The 22,098-nt window shown below is 39.9% G+C and overlaps 1 protein-coding gene across 3 annotated transcripts in view; it reads left to right on the top strand.

The window, feature by feature from the left end:
• Window positions 1-22,098, top strand: part of CUX1 (cut like homeobox 1) — a 276,370-nt gene that overhangs the window by 137,423 nt on the left and 116,849 nt on the right. For all 3 annotated transcript variants that reach the window (XM_068415819.1, XM_068415820.1, XM_068415818.1), the window contains exons 5-8: window positions 1,027-1,164; window positions 4,497-4,620; window positions 6,573-6,649; window positions 7,464-7,530. In XM_068415819.1, coding sequence (XP_068271920.1) covers window positions 1,027-1,164; window positions 4,497-4,620; window positions 6,573-6,649; window positions 7,464-7,530 — 406 coding nt within the window. The remainder of the gene's footprint in view (window positions 1-1,026; window positions 1,165-4,496; window positions 4,621-6,572; window positions 6,650-7,463; window positions 7,531-22,098) is intronic.

Raw genomic sequence — 22,098 nt, 5'->3', positions numbered from 1 at the left:
TATTGAAAAAACACACAGACTCATGCTTAATGTGTTAACAGAGGTACAATAGACTTATTATGTGTTTCCAGAGACCGAGGGTGGTCTGAAAAATTAATGACTGTGGTGGTTGAAAATTAAGTGAACTCCCTAATATATACTGTTGTTGATCCACTGAGTTTGGTGTTTAGCATTCCTCAACAGGAGACTAAATCTTTGCAGCCATTTCACAAGAGATGCTGGCGCCCATAACAGAAATGTATTCAATAATCTTTTAAAGTCCATCAGACTCCAGCATTTTCCTATTCTGAGTGGGAAGAAGTCCCAGGATAAATCACGCGTGTGCACGTCAGGTGTGTGCTAAGGACTCTGTTCAGCAGAAGAGGACGAACATCAGAGAATTAAGACTGAGAGGACATTCAAAATAATTTCTAATTTCTATTTGATTAGTAGTATAAGAAGAAGAGGGAGTAAGAGTCACAAAACCCAAGGTTCATGGAATTAATTACATCCACGCAATATTTCTGATTATTATTGATCTGTTAATTAGAAAAAGTATAGCTCAGATCTCCATGACCAAATAACCTTTCTGAGCTCCGCAGGGCAGGAGGGCACAATTTGCTTCAGAAATTCACTCCCACAGAAGCAGAGGTATGTGAGGGACACTAGCTGCCAGTGAGCCGTGCAGTTTGATTGCTTTTTACCCAAAAATTCTCATTTTGCAAACGAAAATTTGAAACTTAAGACTCTCACATGCCTTCACATGATGACTGTCTACGCCCAGGGACACTGCCCTGTGGATTAACGCCAGGATGAGGAAGGCATGCCCCAGTTTAAAGGTAACATAGATACAATGAGCTGTCTCTTGTTTTTTGAAGTTTGCAGGATATGGGGTGAGGAACTTACAGGAATAATAACTCAAAGTAGAGCCTTACTGGCACTTAAAATGGATATTAATAGAGAAAAAAGGACACTTGTGCTCTGAACTGCTTCAGTCACAGAATTGTTCCTGTTACTTTACATTTTATTTTACTGTTTCTTTTTCAGATCCAGTTCCAGCCTTGGATTTAGGACAGCAGCTTCAGCTGAAGGTTCAACGTATGCACGATATTGAAACAGAGAACCAGAAACTTAGGGAAACTCTAGAGGAATACAATAAAGAATTCGCCGAGGTGAAAAATCAGGGTAGGTTGCAAACGTATTCTTTTACCAGCTTTTAATGCATACTGAAATTTGAAGACATGGATTAAATTCAGTTTTATTTCTTACAGGTAGGGTTGACAGTAGCATTGAAATTCAGTAAAGAAAGTATAATGGTCTATGATAGCCATATGATAGGATTTCTTTAAAAGTTTCGTCTTCTGTAGCACCAAGTCAGAGAATGGAGCTGTTATTCTGAATATTCAGTTGTAACCTTCAACACTACGTGAAAATTACACCCCTGCCTGAAGTTATATGTAGATATTTTATGAGACATGGTGCTACTACTGATAACAAGCTGGATGTGAGTGTGGGTACTTGTAGTACACACATTTTTCACGGGCAAATACAAAAATTTAGTGTTTTATACACACATAAAAATCTGTACAAAATGGAATTTTTTTCTGTACTCTGTTTTTCCTTATCTAAATCTGAAATGTGTTACTGGAGTACATTCAGCATATATACTTTATATTTACTCTAGAGACTATCCATAGAGCAATGTAAATACAAGCTAATACTGTTTAATTATTTAAGTAAGTTTTAATGAGACCAGAGTACATGAAAATACGTGGAAATCTCAATGAGATTTAAAGCCTGTTGTCTTTAAGACTGTTCAAGTTTTCTTGTGATTCAGAAGAAAGTTTCCTGCAGCAGGAAACAAAATTTGCTCAGTTGTACACCTACTTGCCTATACATGGGACTTTTCATTTCCATGTTTAATACTCAGTTCTGGGTGGTGGGAAGGTAAATTTTTTATGCATTTCGGAAAATGGAGAATTTTTTTTCTTTTAATATTATGGAACTGTTGCACCCAAGTGGGTAACATTTGAAAGCTACATTAGCAACCAAGTTGGTTGTGTTATATCTCATTTCCAGCAGCAGGAGCATATATGCAGTTATGTATTTTGTTTTAACGTAGAGGGTGTGACCTACGGAGAGGGCATGCAAGGATTCAGGACGTCATGCAAAAGATGTCATGTGGGAGCCATAATGCTCTAAGGCCAACAGTATTTTTGCTGGAAATGTACAATAGTTGCAGTTCACTATGAGGCTGTGCATCCTGTACATCCAGCCATGACATAGGGGTTCGTCCCAGAAAGTGGAAAAGATCTTGGCTACCAGAGCTTTTTGCTGCAACCACTCATAAAGTGGCGTTTTTTATTTTCCCGGCTGTGCACTAACTTCCCTTCTGTTTTGCCACTGTAGTCTTTGCATTGTTTCTCACTCCAGTGAAATAGTTTTACACTCTTGTTTCAAACAGGGATTAATAAGATATCCAGGGAGAAGCCTTGGTAGCTAAGGCTGCTTTGATCAGTTAATCTCTTTGTTTGGAGGGCTGTGTATGAGCTATACGGTGCTCATAAGAACTTTTTCCAAAACTGGTATAAATGGCAGTGGCTAACAAGCTTTAGCTGACCTGAACAGTAAAAAAGACACTTAGTTCTTCAAGCAATGTAGAAGATTAAACTGTGCTTGTCCAACACATCTATTGTTAGGTGCCTAAATGTAAAAACAGAGTTTGTTACAAAAGTCATACTTTTTCCCATATTTGTGGACTTCTTGCATTAATTTTTGTAGTTTTGTTTCCTTTTAAAATGAAACATTCAAACTTGTCAAGATGCAACTGTATGCATTTCCATGTGACTATTTTGCTCTCTGCTTCTCCATATACCTGAATACTTCTGCAGGTTTATGTCTGAAAATACCTGGAGCAAAGGTGTCTCCAGTACAAAGAGTACATCCTTTGTACGTATGAATGAGCATCCTTTTGTCTGTGTGAAGGAGCATCCTTTGCTTATTCAGGAAAAGATCAGAATTTGTATTGCTTCCCAGATCTCGGGGAAGAATTTCCCTTTGCTTAAAAAAAAAGTGACATGTCCTTTTCACGGCCTGTTACTCACTAATGAGCCTCATCTGATTTTTGCACAGCTGGCAAAATCTCGCTCCTTCATTCAGAAGTCGCTGGTGTGCTAGCAATCATTTTTACCACTCTTCCCCCGCTTTTTTGTGATCGCAGTGGCCCAAGCTGCCTTCGGTGTAATTCCTAGACAGCAAACCTTGTCACCAGCTATGTGGTGTCTGGCTTTACAGTTCTCTAGTCAAGTCTAAAAGTCTAGACTTTGAAAGGATTGTGCATGGTTTTGTGTGATATTATTGAGATTTTTTTTTCCCAAGTCTGTAGTAGAGTTTGTCCTTCTGTAATGTTTCTACAGGATGAGAAATGTTTTATGTCCAAAGGTGTTTTTTCCTAAAGCCTTGTTAATGGCATCTGTTAATAAGCTGATGTCTGTAAAACCCCCCATCTCTGTGTAAGTACATTGAAATGTATTGCTAGCTGCGAGTCTTCTGGCAGTCTAACGCTTTTTCCAAATTCCATTATTGTTACAAAGCGTACTCTGGTGAATGTCCTGCTTTTCCTCTTATGAGCCCTATAAGGATTCAGTCCTTTCCTGTGGGTGGGATCAAAGGGCTTTCACGTAGGAACGGATCAGGGCATGTAACAAGATGCTGTCCATCAGAGGCTGCGCCGTAACTCTACAGGTTGATGCATCTTCTCTCATCCACTACCAGGCACAGTAAAAGCAACATAGCTTCTTTATCTGAGAGAAGGGTTTCTGCAAATTCCCTGGAAGGCTACAAGTGCACTCAGAAAGTTATAATAGTTAATGCTTGTGCGTAAAACCTGGTATCTATGACAAGGCAGTTAGAGCAACTAGAATGTGAAGGGCTCCAGAGTGTCTGTTGAATCTGATCTACTGTTAATATAGCAGTTAAATCTTCAATGCCGTATTTTTCATCAGTTGTGAAGCAGAACCTAGCTGTATCCCAGATATGTGTTCAATTAGTGTTAGATTGCATCTGTGCATGAACCGTAGTAAAACTGCCTCTTTTTACATGAGCACAGTTATGTGAATTAACTGTCCTATGTGTAAATGCATACTTAAACCTACACTGGGATTTTATTAATCTTCACTCAACAGCGAGGTAATTTGAGACTAGTCAATAAGGTGGTATTATATTTTACAATTGATTTTTTTTTTTTTAGTTCTTTTTTTTTAGACTCACGTTAGAGGAACCTTCTTCATTCTGCTTTCCAGCAAACTCCATTGATCCTTCTCAACCTAAACACTTAAAGTTCAATTTAACATTTAGGGAGTAAAAGGTCTCCAAAGGGACTCATATCCATTGATTTTGTGTCAGAGTTGAAGAGCTGAAGTTTAAAACACACTGAGCCTACAGGGTAAAGAAAGCCTTGTGTTGTGGAACCACATGGAGCTGTGTAAACTCATTCCTCTCCTCTTGTTTTTCTGTAGAGGTTACAATAAAAGCACTTAAAGAGAAAATCCGAGAATATGAACAGACCCTGAAGAACCAAGCGGAGAATATAGCCCTTGAAAAAGAACAAAAGTTACAAAATGATTTTGCGGAGAAGGAGAGGTGAGTGTGCATGTGTGCCTCCGTGGTTATTGTAGAGGAGGAGAGATGTATTTTTCTGTTTAATCCTCTCAGCCAGGACTCTCTCTTCAGTGTACTGAGACAGCTCATATATTGAGCGATTCTGGTGATTATGTGTTTGACATGGAATCATTTGGTACTCGACTTTGCACAGAGAAACAGTCGTGAAAGTGTGGAAGTAAAACAAGGACAGATTGTTTCTTCGTGGTAGTGTTGTGTGGGGGGTGTCATGTTCAGAAGGGTGCAAACCTGCTTTTATTCTTCACTGGCTGTATTGTCCTTTGTGACACTAATCTTTCCCTGTTAGCCGACAGTGTAATTCAGTCTGCTGTGTCCGCTTTGCGTGTCACAGTACCATTGTACAGTCTGTACAGCCCTGAGCTGTTTAAGATGAAACACTGTACCCAAGAGCCTGGGTAAAAGATGCATCACCCCTGCTCCTAGGGTAATGTCTGAGAGGGGGACTGTGTTCCAGAATTATCCTGAAAAGGTTTGCATATTCCTACAGGTCAAAATTAAGAAGCATTTTATTTATTTATTACTGAGTATTGGAAGCATCTTGGATGCATTGCTGATCCTTTGCAAATGAGCAGGGAATGTTTGAATCTTGTAGGTTCGTGGGCAGGACAAGACTACGGGTCTTAAGAGGGAGTTCTTTCAAGCTGCGTTCCCTACTTGAGAATTTATTTCTCCTGGGGAGCAATAACACTGAAGCTATAATATGTTCAACTTAGTGTGGAAGCCCATCAGTTTGCATGAGCTTTTTAGTTGGTCAGTTGGTTGTTTAAATTCAGGTCTGAATGGGAAGAATCTACCAGTGAATGCAAAGCTCTTTTTAATTCATCGATTCGTGTGGTTACTTTTTGATAGGTAGCATGTACACAGTGGCTTTAACAAGTGCCATTTAGATATGCTTAAAAATAAAATAAAATGGCAAGTCGTGTGATGTAAATAACAAAAAAGTATGTATAAGAGAGGCTTTGAGTTCTCAAAGTATATAATTTGGTATGAAGGGAACTGACGCGTGTTTCTCGCTATAAATTGTTATTAACCTGGTCCGGAGTGTTGGAGAATGAATTTATACGCCCTATGGAGTGCAAGTAGGATGCTGGTAGTTTCATAAGCCATTTCACAACTCTGAAATCTGCAGAATATCTTAAAAGCAATGTCATAAAAGGCAGCGACTCCTGGGAGATGTTGGAGCAACTCCCTTTCAAAGATGAGTTTTATAACTCCTGTAGCCTTTAGCAGTGTGGTGACTGTATGGCCAGATGATGTTAAAATGTGTATAACTGACACAAACAAGAAAATACTGCCTGTGGACATAAGAAACGTGAGCATATTAAAGGTTTGCTCATGTTATATAGAAAATATCAATGTGAGATTTGTTTTGAAATATGCGTGGTTTTTTTTAAAGAGTAGCTAATAATGTGACTGCATTTGGCATCCATTACAGCTATGATGAAACAGCTGCCGCATCTATTCAGTATATCGGTTATGGCAACAAATTTCTTCATTATGACAGTAAAATGGAAATGTATCATTTTTCTTGTACTAACTTTGTACAACAGAGGGTGCTTGGTGACAATTTTCTTAATGTGTGTGACATTTCCAAAACAAATTATGCTCAAGAAAACCTTCCACTAAAGTTGTCATTTATATAGCAGTCAACTCTTGTATAATGTTCACAGCTTATGTTATGAGGTGGCTACACTGTTAAAATTTTAATAAGTGGGACTGCAAAGTATGAACAGTATTGCAACGTGACATGATTTATGGGTCCCATTGAAGCACCTTGTGGTTTGTGTGGTGTTGTCAGTTGTCTGATTACAGTTGAGACATTTAATCACTCTATCTTCCAAATTTGCAAAATACAAATAAGTTGTTTAACATGATTACAAGCTCTGTTCTCACCTCTTCTCTTCCCTTTATAGAAAATTGCAGGAGACACAGATGTCGACAGCCTCGAAGCTGGAGGAAGCCGAACACAAAGTTCAAGCTTTGCAAACAGGTTTGGCATCGCTATTCTGACCTATACCAATGATCAGGCTGGAGGTGAGAGGACAGAGATCACTGAATGTGTCAGGACTGTGTGTGAACCAGCTCTTGCAAGCGCAGAGAGATCCAACACAGCTTGAACGTGCTTTGTGAATCGGAGCTTCTTTAGGCTTCACACCTTAAGTGAACACTTGTATTGCAGCCAGTCTGTTGGTAAATACAGTGGACAAGGCCAAGCACGAAGCACGAACAGCATTAGAGCATCACTGCAATTAAATCAGGCCATGGAACTTTTCATCCGCGTTGTGTTTTGCTCTGGTTTCACACATTTCTGAACCATAAGTATATATAGTGGTCTGGGTTCTGTATGAACCCAGTTTCTACCAGTGTGTCTTGTCTGTTGCTGTGACTTGCTTGCCATTAATTTTCCTCTTCATCACTGCACACTTAAAGATTCCAGGTCTGGACACATTTGTTTTTGTTTACTATGAGAACACAAGAAATGTTATTCCCTGAATTACTGCAATAAATATTTCAAATGAATAAGCAGTTTAGCCAGCTTAATAAGAAATGAATTATGTCTAGCTTTGTTAAGTAGGAACTGGGAATTTTTGCAATGTAAAAGAAATACCATAAGAAATTGCGAAAGATCAAAAGCTGTGTTTTTTCTAAGTTATAATGGTTTGCCTAGGTAGAAAGATAAAGCAAAGAATTTTTCATCAGGAGGTGTACAGCGTTGTTTATGGCTGAATAAAAAAAAATGTAGTAGTCTTTTTGCTTTTCACTGCTGTTACAGTGCTGTAATGCTTCATGTTTATGCCTTTTAGCCTTGGAAAAGACCAGAACAGAACTATTTGATCTGAAAACAAAATACGATGAAGAAACTACTGCAAAGTAAGATTTCACTGTTTTCTTTCTATGTCTTCCTTCAGGGAATCACTGCTTTTTTGTTTTGCATCTGTCTGTTGGAGACAGACGAAATGGAAGAGGTTCAAGAGTCCAGATTTGTTGGAAAACATGGTCATAATTTGGCCTCCTATAGAGAGATTATTAGTTTTCATATTTTCTTCCACCCAACAAGACACTTTTCCTGGCACGCATGCTGCTGCATTCCTGGTTTCATTCTCAGGCGCTGCATCTCCTATGTATCTCTTATGCTATGTATCTCATATTTTATTTAGAAATAGGGCAATTTTAGAAGATGTTTACTGTGATCTTCCAATCTTAGTGAAAATAAAATTTGGTTTGGTAAAGGATTTCTCTTGCACTGTTAGGCACCCTGGTTCTTTCTGCTTTTGGGGTAGCAATCATCACTGTCAAATTCACCCCAAATTACAGTGAGTAGTTTTTTTTCTTCTTTTCAAGTAGAACATGAAGGTAGTCTCAAAAATATATATCCTTGTCTTCTTAATGGCTACTGTTTTCAATTATCCGCTGGTTTTATTAACAATCAGTGCAGGAAACAACAAAAGAGAGACAGACTTCTGCTGGTTTTCTTTGAACCCTTCATATTTAAGGAAAGTTAGTAATGAGAAGGAATTCTCATGATCAGCAGTATTAAACCCAAAGAGTCATTTCTGTGTCTGGAAACGGGATGGGAAAGAAGAAGCCGTTTCAGATGGATGTCCCTGGCCTGCTGTAAGGGCAAGGGTGGGAAGATGCACATCATGTTCCTCTGTCCACTGCCCGCATCCCACAGAGCCCGAGCTTCATCTCCTCTTCAAAGCAGGTGGTCGGGTGAAGGGAGAGGAAAACCCTTGCTCCTGCCATTATCACCCATTCTGGTACAGGAGAAGTGATAAGGGAAGGCTGTTGGCAGTCTCCGTTTTGGGGCAAGAGAAACTATAACCAAGGCTTGATGGGACGAAGGACATGGTCTTGTTTTTGTCTGTAGGTAAGTGCTTTCTGGTATGGCTCATGGCGGTCTAGATAATACAGGTTTTTCAAAACCAATCAAATTGGCAGTAAGTTTTATTTCTTAGCATGTGGTTCTGTGAGTGTTGAGGATCCGATTCCCCACTGAGTACACGGGGTACTTGGAGCTTACAAAATTCAGTCCGTAGTAGGTAAGAATCAGCGCCTGGAGTTGAAACACCTTTTACATCATTCAAGATAACCTTCTAGGTAAATTTTGGGTTTGCTCCATAAGTCCAGTTTCCTTTGAGTTCCATATAAGGTGATCAAAAGTATTTTTGTCCCCTCATTGATTTCATCCTTCTCTACGATATGCATCATAATGATGTTTCTGATGGAGCCTTAAATTACTGCAGATTGCCTTTATTTTTTTTTTCTGCCTGAAACTGATGCTGGCAGCAATGTTGCTGGTGTTTTGTCCTGCAGTTGCTTTTGCAGGAACAGTCAGAGATCAGGGCTCAGCGGTTGTAGGCACTGAACCTAATAACCCCTCACCCTTTTTAATGTTTTCACTTGCAGAGCATTTGCCTAATTTTTTTCATACTATTTCTCTAAGTACAGTGATTTATCTTATACTGAGCAAAAGATGTACTCTGAACTTTTTTTTGCGTTTCTAATGTGTTTCATTTTTTCAGAGAGATTCATGCGGAAATATTTTCATATGATCTTGAATATAATTCTTACCTAATATATGTATATAGCATTACATAAAATCAGTAGCATCTGTAGTAACAAGAAGTTTATTGTGTTCTGTAGCAGAATGATTACGAAGGCTGGGTCTGGAATATAGTGATCATGGACCTGAATCCTGAAGCAGACATTAAGCATGTACTTTATCTCCCAAACTAATGTACTGTGAAAACAAACTTGTAGGACCTAATAACAGCAGAAATATTTTATCATTGTTTTGGATATTTATGGCAGGAATAGTTCTTGCATAACAAGTCATCTATGGCATTAGTAGCCCAAATTTTGCAATGTGGAAATCTAGAAAAACATGAAAAGGGAACTGAATGTAGACAGTGAAACTGAGTCATCTATTTTAATTGTAAAAGCTGGGAGAAATGTTCAAAAAAACACCAATAAAAATGGTGACAGACAGTTTGATTCTTTTCTAAAAAGAAACCCTCTTTTGATCTAAGTCTGAAAAGCTACTTGTATTGCCAATTTTAGTTTTATGTTTTAAAAACATGTGATTTTTATCTTAGGCCAGAATTGTTAGTTTTACAGACACTTATTTGATGCAGATGAATTGGAATGCCTTCAGAAAAAAAAAAAGATAATTGTCAATTTTTTTAAAGCTAACAGTACTTTTAAGATTTTCAGTTTTGGAATAAAGCTGTCTTTCAGCTGTTTGAACTTTGAAAATCTTTCAAACAAAAAAAAAGAAGCAAAAGACATACAGAGTAAGAAGTGTTCAGTATCAGCATTGAGGGGTCTGGATTTTGTCCTAGCGACTGGTTGTTGTGATCTTAAAAGCTGGAAATCAGTATGTCAGGTTGTTTGTTTATCTTTTCAAAGTTCAAAGCACTACATGCAAAGTGAGGTACGGAGGTACCATCTGAACTCAATGCTAGCAAAGCATCTTCAAATGAGATCAGCTGCTGAAATTAAAATCTTCGGTCAAATTAGCTTCTGTCATCCCAGTCTGTAAAAATCCTCCATTCCCTTTGCCCGTGAGCAGGTAACGTGTACAGCGGGAGCAGAGGTGCTGCCCATGCCTCTTCCCCGGGCCCTGCATCCCGCAGCCACCCCGCGTGCAGGGCGCTGAAGGTGTTAATAACAAAAAGAAGTTTATTATGTGCAGTCATTGCAGTCTGTCAGCTGGAATATCAGAAGCTGAATTTGACAAGATGGCAGCAGCAAAGTTTTCCATGTGTAGGCTTGAAGTAAAATGTAATTAGCCTTTATGTGCAGAACAAGGATCCATTGATGAATACAGCTGGTCTTTGTTTTCTTCTGTCATTGAGTGTGGGAGGTAAAAGTGTTCTTCTTCATGTTTATTAATACAAGATTCCTTAGACAAATGGCAAGCACAGTTTAATATTTGTTGGAACACAGAGGGGCTTGCCAAAACAGTTGTTGTGTAAGAGGATTTCAAGGTTTTCAGATTATAATCATCTCTGGGTTAAATAAATGAATGATTACTCTGCTTTTTTCAATTAAAGAGGCACATCCTCTCTCGAGGCCTGATACTGATTTTGTTTTCTGTCCCACACGTTTCTATCAGCAAACCTGGATTTAACCACTGCTAATGAGTTTGATCTGGAGATTCTATCAGAGCTGGAACTGAAAAGCAAACTCAGACTTGAGTTTCAGGAAAATTAAAGAATGTTGGGGGTTTTTTTTGTTGTGGTTTTGTTTTTTTTTTCCTAGTGCAACAGACAAAAAGAAACATTCTTGTATGCATTGCCTTAGTTTTCCGAGGACAAACTGTTCTCCTTGCTAACATCGCTCTTTCACTTCTGCTTCGCTGCAGAGTCTGAGCAAGTGTTTGGGATTCCCAGCTGAGCAGTTAATGCTCCCAGCCAGAATGGTTGAATTCCAGTTTTAGATCAATTCCAGAGCCACCTCTTTGCTCCGATCCCTCCTCTCCCCCCAACTAAATTAATTCTAATTGGAAAAGGATCTTCGGTTGTAGCACATACAGTAGGCTTGTTACATTACTGTTAACATGTGGGTTGAGGCTCCCTGCCTTTGATGAAAGAAAATATCAAATTTCACTGAAATGCTACATTTTCACCAGTAAATGTTAAGTAGCCTTGTGAGGATTTTGGGTACTGCTCCCCCTTCTGCAATAAAAAACCTTCATAAACAACACAAAGCAAAAAATGTTTAGGTTAAGGTTGTCAGTCAAAGCAGCTCTGCTACCAGTTTTGTTACCTATGTGATTTTCTGAAATATGCAGACTTTTTGTTCTTCTAAAAGTAGCGTATGCATAGAAAATGCAATGGAGAAGGAGGTTTTCATATTTACTAAAGTAGTCATCCTAATACAACTACTTCCAATAACTTGTAGAACAATATTTTGCCTTCTAGTATACGAAGCAGAGAATTGTTGTCCTTTCATAGATTAGACTGATTATTATTTTTTTTTGGCACCACAGCTAAGGATGACACAGGAGGGCATACTGGTGTAGCATCATTAAGACTGTACACTGGTGCAATATTGCAAATTACCCCACCATATAGATCCAGCTGACATTTTAATCCTGGACTGCATTTTAATGAAAAGTAAATCTGGAAATGAACAGAGCGCGGTTGATGAAAGCACAGTCTGTGAGCTGGCAGTTCCTGCTTTACAATAAAGGAGAGTTTTGCATTGTTTTCAGGCCTCGATCTGTAAACTTGACTCGCAGGATTTCAATATCAGTATTTAATACTCCTTTCCTTGCAGTCGTCATAGAACTCGGTCGTCGAGGCTGGGGATACCGGGGTGGGCACTGTGCACGTATCTCTTACAAAGGCTGTCTCTTCCCTAAAGAGCCGACAGCGTGGTACCATGTCAACGTCAAAGAAGTTAATGAAACAAATAGGTAGAAGCTCAGCGGCAGGAGGACAGAGTAATGCCTATTTTCGTCCCTATATCCTGCTTGAAAATAAATCCTCAAGTAATCTGCACAAAGTCAGAGGTGGGTGACAGATGGGGAGTGCTGGGGCAGAGGCAGGCGATGGTGTCAGGCAGGCAGGAGGGCTGCGCAGAGGGACAGCGGGGAGGTAAACAGCTCCTCGTCTTACCTGCACACAAGTGCAAGGTGCTTGAGTCTCCGGTTATGGGAAAGGAAGAGGTTTCATATGCCAAAAATACAGTAACAGAAGGGGATGCCTGTGTTTTTTGGCTGTTTGGGGTGAAGGGTGCACCTCTTCCTCCTCATTATCGAACAGATCTGTTCTTCAGGCATCAATGTAGAATAAGGTTCTAAAGATGTGGCTTTCTGCATGGAAGGAGTGTAGGGTTGGGTTTGAAAACAGAGGACCAGTAGTTTTAGAGAATTCATGAAGAGTTATTTCTGCCTAAAATTATGTGATGGAATTGGAGTTCAAGTATTTACGTGAAATCTTCTGTTACATTGGGGCAAATGTCAGTTAACTTGGACTTCAGGGGAATAATTCCCAATATATAGTGAGAATTGAATTTGACCTATGAATTATTTACTTCAATTTTTTTTTAACAAATCTTTCTGGTTTAAGTGCTGTCTGATACCAATAGATCACTTCTCAAATGTTTGTAGTCTTCCATTTTGACGGTGCTCAGGGTCAAACTGAATAAAAAATAAAGTCATGCTCCCTCCAGCATCCCATAATTACTGTGATAGATGGTCTCAAATGCTGCTTCCCCCCATTGAGCACAAAGTACTGTAGTTAGGGTGGTTGTGTTGTACATGACATGAAGTAGCTTCTATTTGCTGTGCCTTTAAGGTATTAAAGTTTCCTATTTCCTGTTCTTTTGATGAGTCATTAACTTCTAATGCTCATCTCTGGAATTATTGCTGTGTTTAAAGTGATTTCCCTAAAAACAGGAGATGGAGAACTTCATAGGCCATGTCTCTTACAACTTTTTCTCTTCTTAAGCTTCCTAGTCATACTGCCATCCGTGAAACCCCAGGAGTAGTGGTAAGGGGGGCTGAGAAACCATGGAAGATGTAACAGAGAACTAATTTTTTTTAACAAAAAAAAAGGGAAGAAAAATTAAATGTCTTAAATTTTACAGAAAGCTTTGTGTAAATTTTACAATTTGAGATATTTGTTAGAAGTTTTAACTATGCCTTATGCAAAAAAAACTCAACAGGATGAAAGTCACTATGTAACATTAATATTTTGCTTAAAAACCTAGAAATTAAGATGCCTGAAGATATTTTGGAGATCTGCTTCTTATTTTTGTCTAAAGCTCTTGTGTGAAATAGGGCTTGAAATCCCATGTGCAAACCAGCCTTTTTTGTCACTTTTCTGGTTCAGCCTATAGTCAAACCAGAAAAGTTGCAAGATAGTGTGCTGTGGGGAGTGAATTACAGTGTTACTGTAAAACACTTGCCTTTGTGAAACACTGAGTGCTTGCTGTGAAATGTTTCATTAGCCTTTACTTTTGGGTAGGGAAACTGAGGCATGAGGACTAAGTATAATGCTCACAGCCAACAAGTCTGGTCTTGGCTGGAGTCTAGAAATATGCAAACATGAGAATCATAAACCACAAACTGGGAAAAAGTTGTTTTTTTTTTTTTAATTTCTAAGGGTGCATTTCTGACATCTCCATATAAATGGAGCATTTAGAGTTTGTAGGAGTTAGTCTGTAGCTGGGCTGTATCGTCTCTTTTGTTAGACTTGCAATGCTTGCCATTAGTTAATGTAACTTTTGACAGCACAGAAGTGCCCTAGGTCCTTTCAGGTTTGTTTTGTTTGTTTGTTTTTTTAACCTCGAGTGAGACTGTTCAGTTCCTTTTTCTAGTGCAGCCTAAAAGCTGGTGTCATTTAACAGCCCAAAGTAGAAAAAAATAGCCTTAGGGTATTCCAGCATGTTCTAGTCATTACCCTGTTATCTATAACCTTAGGTTGACATGAGATCCCTAGATGGAAGTCTTTAAATAAATGCAAAGTATTGCATCAAAGGGTTTTATGCTACTGAACTAGCCATGCTGTTGGTCATCCTGACCATGGCTGCAACCGCGTCTCCTTCCTGGGCATGAAACTGCATGGAAGAGGCTGCAGCGTCCTTGGTGCGTGGGTCTGTATGGGATCACAAGGGGCAGAAGCGTCCCTGTCCTGTCTGTTCTCGCTTGCTCTTGCTGGAGCCAAACATCTTGAGGCTGTTGCAAGCTGCCTTCGTCCGCTGAGCAAAGGGACCATGAGCATGTTCCTGCAGCAAATCAACAGCGTTATTTTGGTACAGTACCACTTCCTCGTGGGGTCTTGTCTGTGAAAGCAAGGAGGGCACATGGTTCTGCTGTAGCTCCTTCGACACAGCTACTGCTGGGCTGGGATTGTGGGGAAGGCAATCAGGATAAATCCTTGTATCATCAGAAACAAATGGTTCATCTGTTTTCAGTTGGGACCTGCTCTGTGTAGTATGCAGGGTTACCGATTTCCGATCACACAGCAAAGCTCTCCATCAGGCTCTGAGTTAAACTGGCCACTGCAGTAGTTGTCTCTACCTAGCCACACATCTAACGTGTAGGTTTGCTTTATTGGCGTTTACTTGAAACTCTCCTTGTGCTCTATAGATGGATTCCAGCTGCTTTTCCCACTCCCACGCAACAACAGGGCAGGCAAAAAAATGAGTCACGTAGCGTGTGTTACTCTCCCTCATTTAATGGAAAGAGATGGCTGTCCTGAACGAGAATGTAAGTTCAGGAAACTTTGTAAGATCGGAAGCACTAAAACTCTGTATCCTGAAAAAGAGTATCTTTCTTCTGCCTTTATCTTCTTTCCCTTTGGAAAGCCACCCGTTTGCTGTGAGAGCTGGCGGACCTGCTCTCGCATGTACCGCCGTGTTTCATACAGACAGATTTCGTATTCATCCAGTGCTTTCATTTGCTTTTTTTTTTGTTTGCCTCTTCCAAGAACAGGAAGGTGTATGCCATCACTGTCAGTGGCTGTATCTGACACAACCTTTATGAAAGTATCCCTGTGCTGCTTCCTCATTAGACAGGTTTTTCAGCGTCTCATTGAATGTATACCTAAATGTGTCTGATCCTGTCCCTGCCTTAAAATGTTGCTATGACGCCACAGCTGTAAGCTACCTTACTACAGAAAGAGGGACATTATCCTCTCCACAGTTGCTTTAAAAATAAAAAATATTTCTGATTTGTATTATCTATTAGTACTCATAACTTTGGGAACTTTGGGGTGTTCACATTACTGAGGGTGAAGGCTACAAAATGAAGTACTGTGCCTGCATTACTATACAGGTCATCCCATCCCTGCTGCCTTAGCAAGGGCTTTAAAGCTTTCTGGCAATTACTTCTACTGCCCACTCCCATGTAAATCTTTGACTTTCATTTTAACCCTTATCCTCGATGCCTATGGCAGAAGCAGAGCTGGGAGGGAGGTGTCTGTGTTGGCATTATGTGCAGGAGTGACCCTCAGCACCTACACCTCTGCATTCGCCCTGTGCCCTGGTTGCAGGAGAAAAGGGGATTTTGGTCTGCAGACTTTTAGCAGTTTTGGCAGTGATATGGCCATGAAACGGTGGCCCAGAAACAGTGGCATTTGCAGTAAATCAAAGACTTCTCTGAGAAGCAGTTGCAGGTTGGAGCAGGTCAGTGTGCGGGTTGGCTGTGCTGCGCACGGATGTCAGAGGAGCATGCCGTGTCGGTTCAGCTCCTGCTGATCGTCCTGGAGACATCACTCAATGGGACCTTGTCCTCGTTTCATTGGGATTTTGTTTCAGTTTGTGGCCAGCCATGGTGATCAGGGCCATTAGCAGCTAAATGCAGGGCAGCTGCCCCAGGCTGGCCCACAGGTATATTCTGTATCATTAACAATCAAGTTCACTATAAAAGGGAGGGCTTGCTGGGGAGAGGTGGCGCTGTTTTTGCTCTCCTCTCTTCTGGCCTCCCTTTTTCCTCCTTGCTGATGATTGCTGTTCCTGGACAGGCTGCTGCAACTCTGTAGCTGAGTATACTGTTATGTGTTTTGTGTTAGCATTTATATTGGTTTCTTTATTTTATTAAATCTGTTTAATTTTAACCCACGAGTCTCCCTCTTTTTCTTAATTTCCTTCCTCGGTTGGGGAAGGGACATTGGGTGAGAGAAAAACTGCTATTCTTTAGCCCTGTGTGCAGGCTAAACGAAGACAGGCCTAAGAATTACTGTCTCATTTACATATTCTCTGATCTCAATTAAAAGACAATAATGCCATGTGGGATTGCAGTTTTATGTCACAGAAAATATCTGCTATGATGAAATTGAATCTCATTATCTTGATGAAATTTTAGAAAAATACGTTTCAGTGAATAAGTTTTTAAAAATAATATCTTTGAACAAGAAGCTGAGAATCCCAAACATAAAGAGCTGGGAACCAGGATTGAGCACTAATTCAGGGATTTGGAAGAGAAGGATGTTGGCCGGCTCATGAAGCAGAAGGGATAAGGCAGGATGGTGCAGACACCAAAACCAAGAAAAACAATAGACAACATGCAGGCCTGTTAATAACTTCATTAGCATTCATGTAAAGCATTAAATAAACAAATGCATTTACAATCCTGTAAGCCTGATAAATAATAAAAACCCTTAACATTTATCTCGTGTGTTTCTGCAGGAGCAGATCATAGCAAAGGCTATGATTTTGTGCCTGTGACGGCCTTGCCTCCCTTTTTTTTTTAACATGTTGAGAAACTGAGTCACAGGGAGATGGGACCAGGTTGTGGAGGGCAATCAGTATCACAGCAAGGCTCAAAACTAAGAAATCAGATCACTGGATAGCAGAAAGGACTAGTTCTGCCCTTATTTTGCTTAGATATGGCTTCTTGATGCTCAGAATAAACCCTAGCTGATTGAATCTTACTTGCAAGTTTTAAACGCCTGTTAGTAACAAATTTTGAACAAAAAATAAATTTGACTGAATTAGTAATCTTTTGTAGCAGTTTTTCAGTGGCTTGTGATAGATGATCTTTGGTAACTTGTGATCACCAACTAGATAACCTGTCTTCACTCCTTCCCTCAAACTAATGAACTTCCCACTGAATAGTGTATTTTTTTCCTCCTCCAATACAGTTTTTTATTAGTGAGGGGTTTTAGGCTAGTCTGGACTTGATTTATTTTGTGCTGGCTATTAGGCATAAATCTCCAGTTCCCTGTGGACTGCACCTGGTAAATGATAAACCTGCCCTCCTACCTTCTTCTGGGTGAACTGGTGTGGTTGAACTACTCGTAACCTGGATTGCTGGGCTGAAGTCAGTCTGGTTTTCAACTATAGTAACAAGCATATATATTCCTCTATATTTTTTTCATATATATAATATATATGGAGTGCCACGGCAACTTTTGTCCAATGGCTTACATTTTCTTCCTTTTCCTTCCTTTGATTCAAAATTCAGCACTGGGAAAAGTGAATCTTTCTATTATGGTTGGTGCTAAGCAGAGTTGCAGGGGAGGATTGTGAAACAGGTAACTTTCTTTGCATGGTTTCCTCAAGAAATTGTGTTTACTGATGTTTCATTTCCTGTGTATTTCCCCATTTATGGTATGTGGATTATTAACCTGCCTGAATACAGTGGTTATATCAGGCAGATAACCTGAGGGGCACATATGGCTTTCATAAAAATATAACACCCATTTCCATCATTGTGAACCGTGTAATCTACCAGTTGGGTTGCCTTAAATTGCTGTGAAATGCACGCAGACTTACCAGTAGTGAGGAGCGCATAACTTAACCATGGAGTAACTAACCGTCTTAATAAATCTAAATTCACTCTTTGCTGGAGACACTTCAGGGAAAGTGGGAACAATATCTACAGCTTGTTATCCCACGTGGTCACGGTAATGTAAAGGGTAAGTAGAATTTTTCTGTGCAGAGATTCCTATACCCTGCTCTGTGTTTCACCCTCTGTGTTTGGGAATCTCGGTCTTGTGTAAAACAAATAAAAAGCACTGCCAAGCAGCCAGTTTTGCAGCCAGAGTGCCCAGCATCCTTGTTCAGGGCCATCATTAAAAGATTTCATGAAACAGCCTTAAAAATGAAAAGTTTCCTTTCTGAGAGAGAGAGAGATAATTGAACTCATTGATTTGTTTCACGGTTTGTTTGCCCTTTCATTCCCTTCCTGAGGTGCTGTTTGTTGAGGAATGTCTCCAATTGCCAGAAAGACAGTGGGGTGTCTAATATTTCCCCGCCAGCTCTCCTTTCAGCCGGAGCAGAGTACTGTGGCAAGCCTACGATATGAATTTTTAATGCAGAACTTTATAACATAGCCCTTGCAGCACGGCTGCACTACTCTCTTGAGCTTTCAGATTTAATGCTCTGATGAACAGAGCACAGACTTTGGGGCATTCGACAGCAGTCAGAATTAACCCCTGCGTTACTGAGTATGTAGCAGTTAATTTCCCTGTAGATTAATACAGACATGGGAGGAAGTATTCCAGATACTCCTGCATTGGAAAAGTATCAGAATAACTTGGAATTTGACTCCCAAATTTATCTGATATATTTTCCCTCTTTTGCTAATAATGGGAATTTTTAAGGCTATTTACTTTTCCTCGGCTAAACAATGATGCAGTCATTCTGTGTTGGATAAAACGACACTGTCTTGTCCACTGTCTGGTCTATGACAATGACCCACGCTGGTAGGCCAGCTGACCAAAAAGGGGAAAAAATTAAATTAGCTCTATAATGCATCATTGTCGATTAATTTGGCATAGGAATGTTCTTCCAGATCGTATCATTTAGAGGTTTATCCTGTGAATCGTGATAGTTTATCTGAGGGGATTTTGCTCTGTTTGGAATATGATCTTAACTAGGTGTGGATGTTCTTATTAGTCCATCATCTTATTTACCTAGCGAGAAGCGTAGAGCCCAGCAGTGTAGATAAGTAGTCCAAATTATTACTCTTCAGGGCATTAGCACATGTTTGTCAGTGTTGAATTTCATCTGTCGTAAAGCTGCCTATTCACCTGGCTTGTTTTAGTGGCTGGACTTTTTACTCTTCTGCAGTCTTGATAATAATAATTCTGCTTTACTGCAGTTAGTGCCACTGTACGGTTCATTGGCTTTTCTAAATCATCCCTTTACTTATTAAACAATACCAGTCCTAATGTATTATCTGGAGGAATATTGCTCTCAAAATCCTTTAAAGTCTGTCTGTGTAGTCTTTGGGTTTTTCATAGCTGGTTCTTTTTGGTAGTAGAGCATGTCACAGCCAGGACTGGCCTTGTTGGGGATCTTGGCAGGATTTTGTCAAGAGAAAAATGCAGCATTTGTAGGTTTAACTTTGGTCATGGAGAAGGAGTCTGATGTATTTAAATTGTGACAGGACTGGTGTACGCCAGAGAGAATTAGATGGGACACAGAACATGCAGGGGTGTTAATGGCATTCAGGAGAAAGACTTAGCGAGGAGTTTGTACTCTGGTGATGTTAAACCATTTGCCTTAAGCCCTTGCGAATGAGACATGCAAGTTGTTCTTAACTGATACCACGGAAGTACATTTACACTTTTTAATCATAAATCATCGTCCCTGCCTTGGCGAGACATATACACATTTGTTTCAGATGGGGTCTTTTAAGCAGCTTGTCTTATTGATTATAGACCCGAGATTGTCTTTACTTCCTCCACTGTTATTACTGACTCATGAGATTAAGGTTTTCAAAGCTTGCTACTAAATGCAGAGATCTCCCACCATTTCATTCAGTAGTTCTAGGCATCTATTAACTTTACTTCTATAAAAAAGGACTGTATTTGGATAGAAAATCTGGTTTAAGACTTTGTCTTATGGAAAGGACGCTCCTATTTTCCTGTACTGTACTAGTAATTAGCTCTTCATCTTATTTTTGTTGTGTCAAGCACGCTAACTAAAAGAAGGCTGATGACTCAGTTTTGCCATATGTAAAAAGGGCACATGGGGTAAGGCAAGACTTTATTAATGTGGATAGTCTTTCAGTCCTTGGATAGAAAAGTGGAAGTGCTGTTCTGATGCTGGCATTGTAGCCTGTAAAAATAAATGTACATAAATAGAGGCATATAAAATGCATTTGCTGACCATTCATTTGAACAGTGCCATCCATTAGGTCATTCTGTGATGAATGGAAATATTCTTCTTTCCTGGAGACCACACGAAAGGAAAAAAGTTGCATACGGCATCTGTCATAATAGTAATGCTGTATTACCACTGACTGCCCCATAGCATGGGCATTATAACTCACTGGAATGGGCAACTTTAATCATTGTAGCATTTTCGTTGTTTTACCTGTGTGGTGCTTTAATGTGGGAGTCTTCTGCTTTTACTGAGCGGTGGAAATATTTATTTAATGAGTTGTAGCAGATTTTTATATGCATAGTGGTAGAGTTGAGGAGCATGACTCACAGGAAGTAAAAAGATCAACAATTTGGTGAGTTTAACTGTTTCAAGTTCCTCGCCACTGTCCTTCCCATCTGGGGGAAGGGAATGAAGACCACAGAGGAGCAAGAGGCAGACCCTCCCAGTCTGAATTCCAGGGACAGCTCTGCCTGATGCTCCATGTCTTGGCCCAGATCCTAGTGATAAGCAAACAGGGGGTCTTCTAGAGTGTGTCAACTTAGGTGCTTTCGGTGGTGCTCGCTTTCTGTGACTTTGAAGTTTGCCTGCATGGCCAGAATGATCTTTTCCTATTACTGACCCAAGACAAATTTTTTTTTTTTTAATTGCATGTGATCAAAGGAAAGTAGCTACTGTAGTAAGTTACACTTTTTAATTGCAGATTTTGATGTTGAGATACGCAGGATCTGAATCAGGAGGCTGTATCTGGACTTGCTTAAACTTGGGGCTCAAAGCCAGAATTAATATAAATTCTACTTTAAAAAATGCAAGTAAATGACTGGAATGGCTTATATTTTTAGGGCAGAAGTTGAAATAATTAAATTTCAGCAGAGTGCATGATATTGGTGTCTTTGAAGATCATGGTAAGAAAGCATTCCTCAGTAGTATACAGTAGCACTTTTTCATAACTTCACAGTCCTGGGTTGGCTTACATTTGTGGAGCCAATAGGGAACTGTGCGTTAGCGTTGCAACTTGCTATCTGAGTGTGACAACAAACAACTCCTGCTATTTGAATGCTAACAACTGACAAGTCATTTGGTATAGCCATTTGCCAGTTTAATGGCTTAAGCAGCTTAGTTTTAATTAAATAGCAGTTTCTGTGTATGATGTCAGAGAAAATAATGTTCTACTTAAAGCTGAGCTTAGTGTTGTCCCTGACTTGCTGAAGATACCCACAGCCTCTCAGTTTCAGCGTTCAGGTGGTGCATCGTCTGCCATTTCATTTGCAGAACTTGTTTGCAACAAAGCCCCTTTCAGGGTATGGATGAGCCTTCATCTATCAGTTAAGTGCAAACTCAGCATTGCCTTGGTGGCAGCAGTTGTTCCTTGGGCAGGAAGAGCTCCATCTGTGGACTGCAGTTCCAGATGTGTTTCATCACAGAAATGCGTAGGCTGGGAGATCCTTCACCCCTTTACCAAAGTGCTCTGTGAGTAGAGGACAGGGAGCTTATTGATAAAGGGGTGAAATTCATGCCTCCTGTCAGAAGGTGCACCTAACATGAAGATGAAGTGACTGATCATCTGTGGTGAGGAGTGGGTTTTTTTGTGGTCTGTCTGAAATTAATTTCATAGGGAGTAAGTGACTGTCAGGAAAAACAGTCACGTCCTTTGCATATCGTGCCCTAGTACCTGGAAGCTAGAAACCAATTTTTGTGTGATAGTTGTGCTGGAGGTGATAACCTTGTCATCTTCAGGAGTCATTTTACTGGTTCCAGAATGAGAGTTTGGTGGGGAATGACAGAGGAAGGTGGCATTGCTACTTGCAGACACAGTTCCTTTTCTTAATCATGCTGCTTTTCAACTGATATCTTTTTAAAAAGTCTTTT

This window comes from Nyctibius grandis, chromosome 18 (genome assembly GCF_013368605.1).
Source record: "Nyctibius grandis isolate bNycGra1 chromosome 18, bNycGra1.pri, whole genome shotgun sequence".
Classification (NCBI taxonomy): Eukaryota; Metazoa; Chordata; class Aves; order Nyctibiiformes; family Nyctibiidae; genus Nyctibius; species Nyctibius grandis.
Note: the sequence above shows the minus strand (reverse complement) of the source record. Positions and strands in the feature narration are given on the sequence as shown.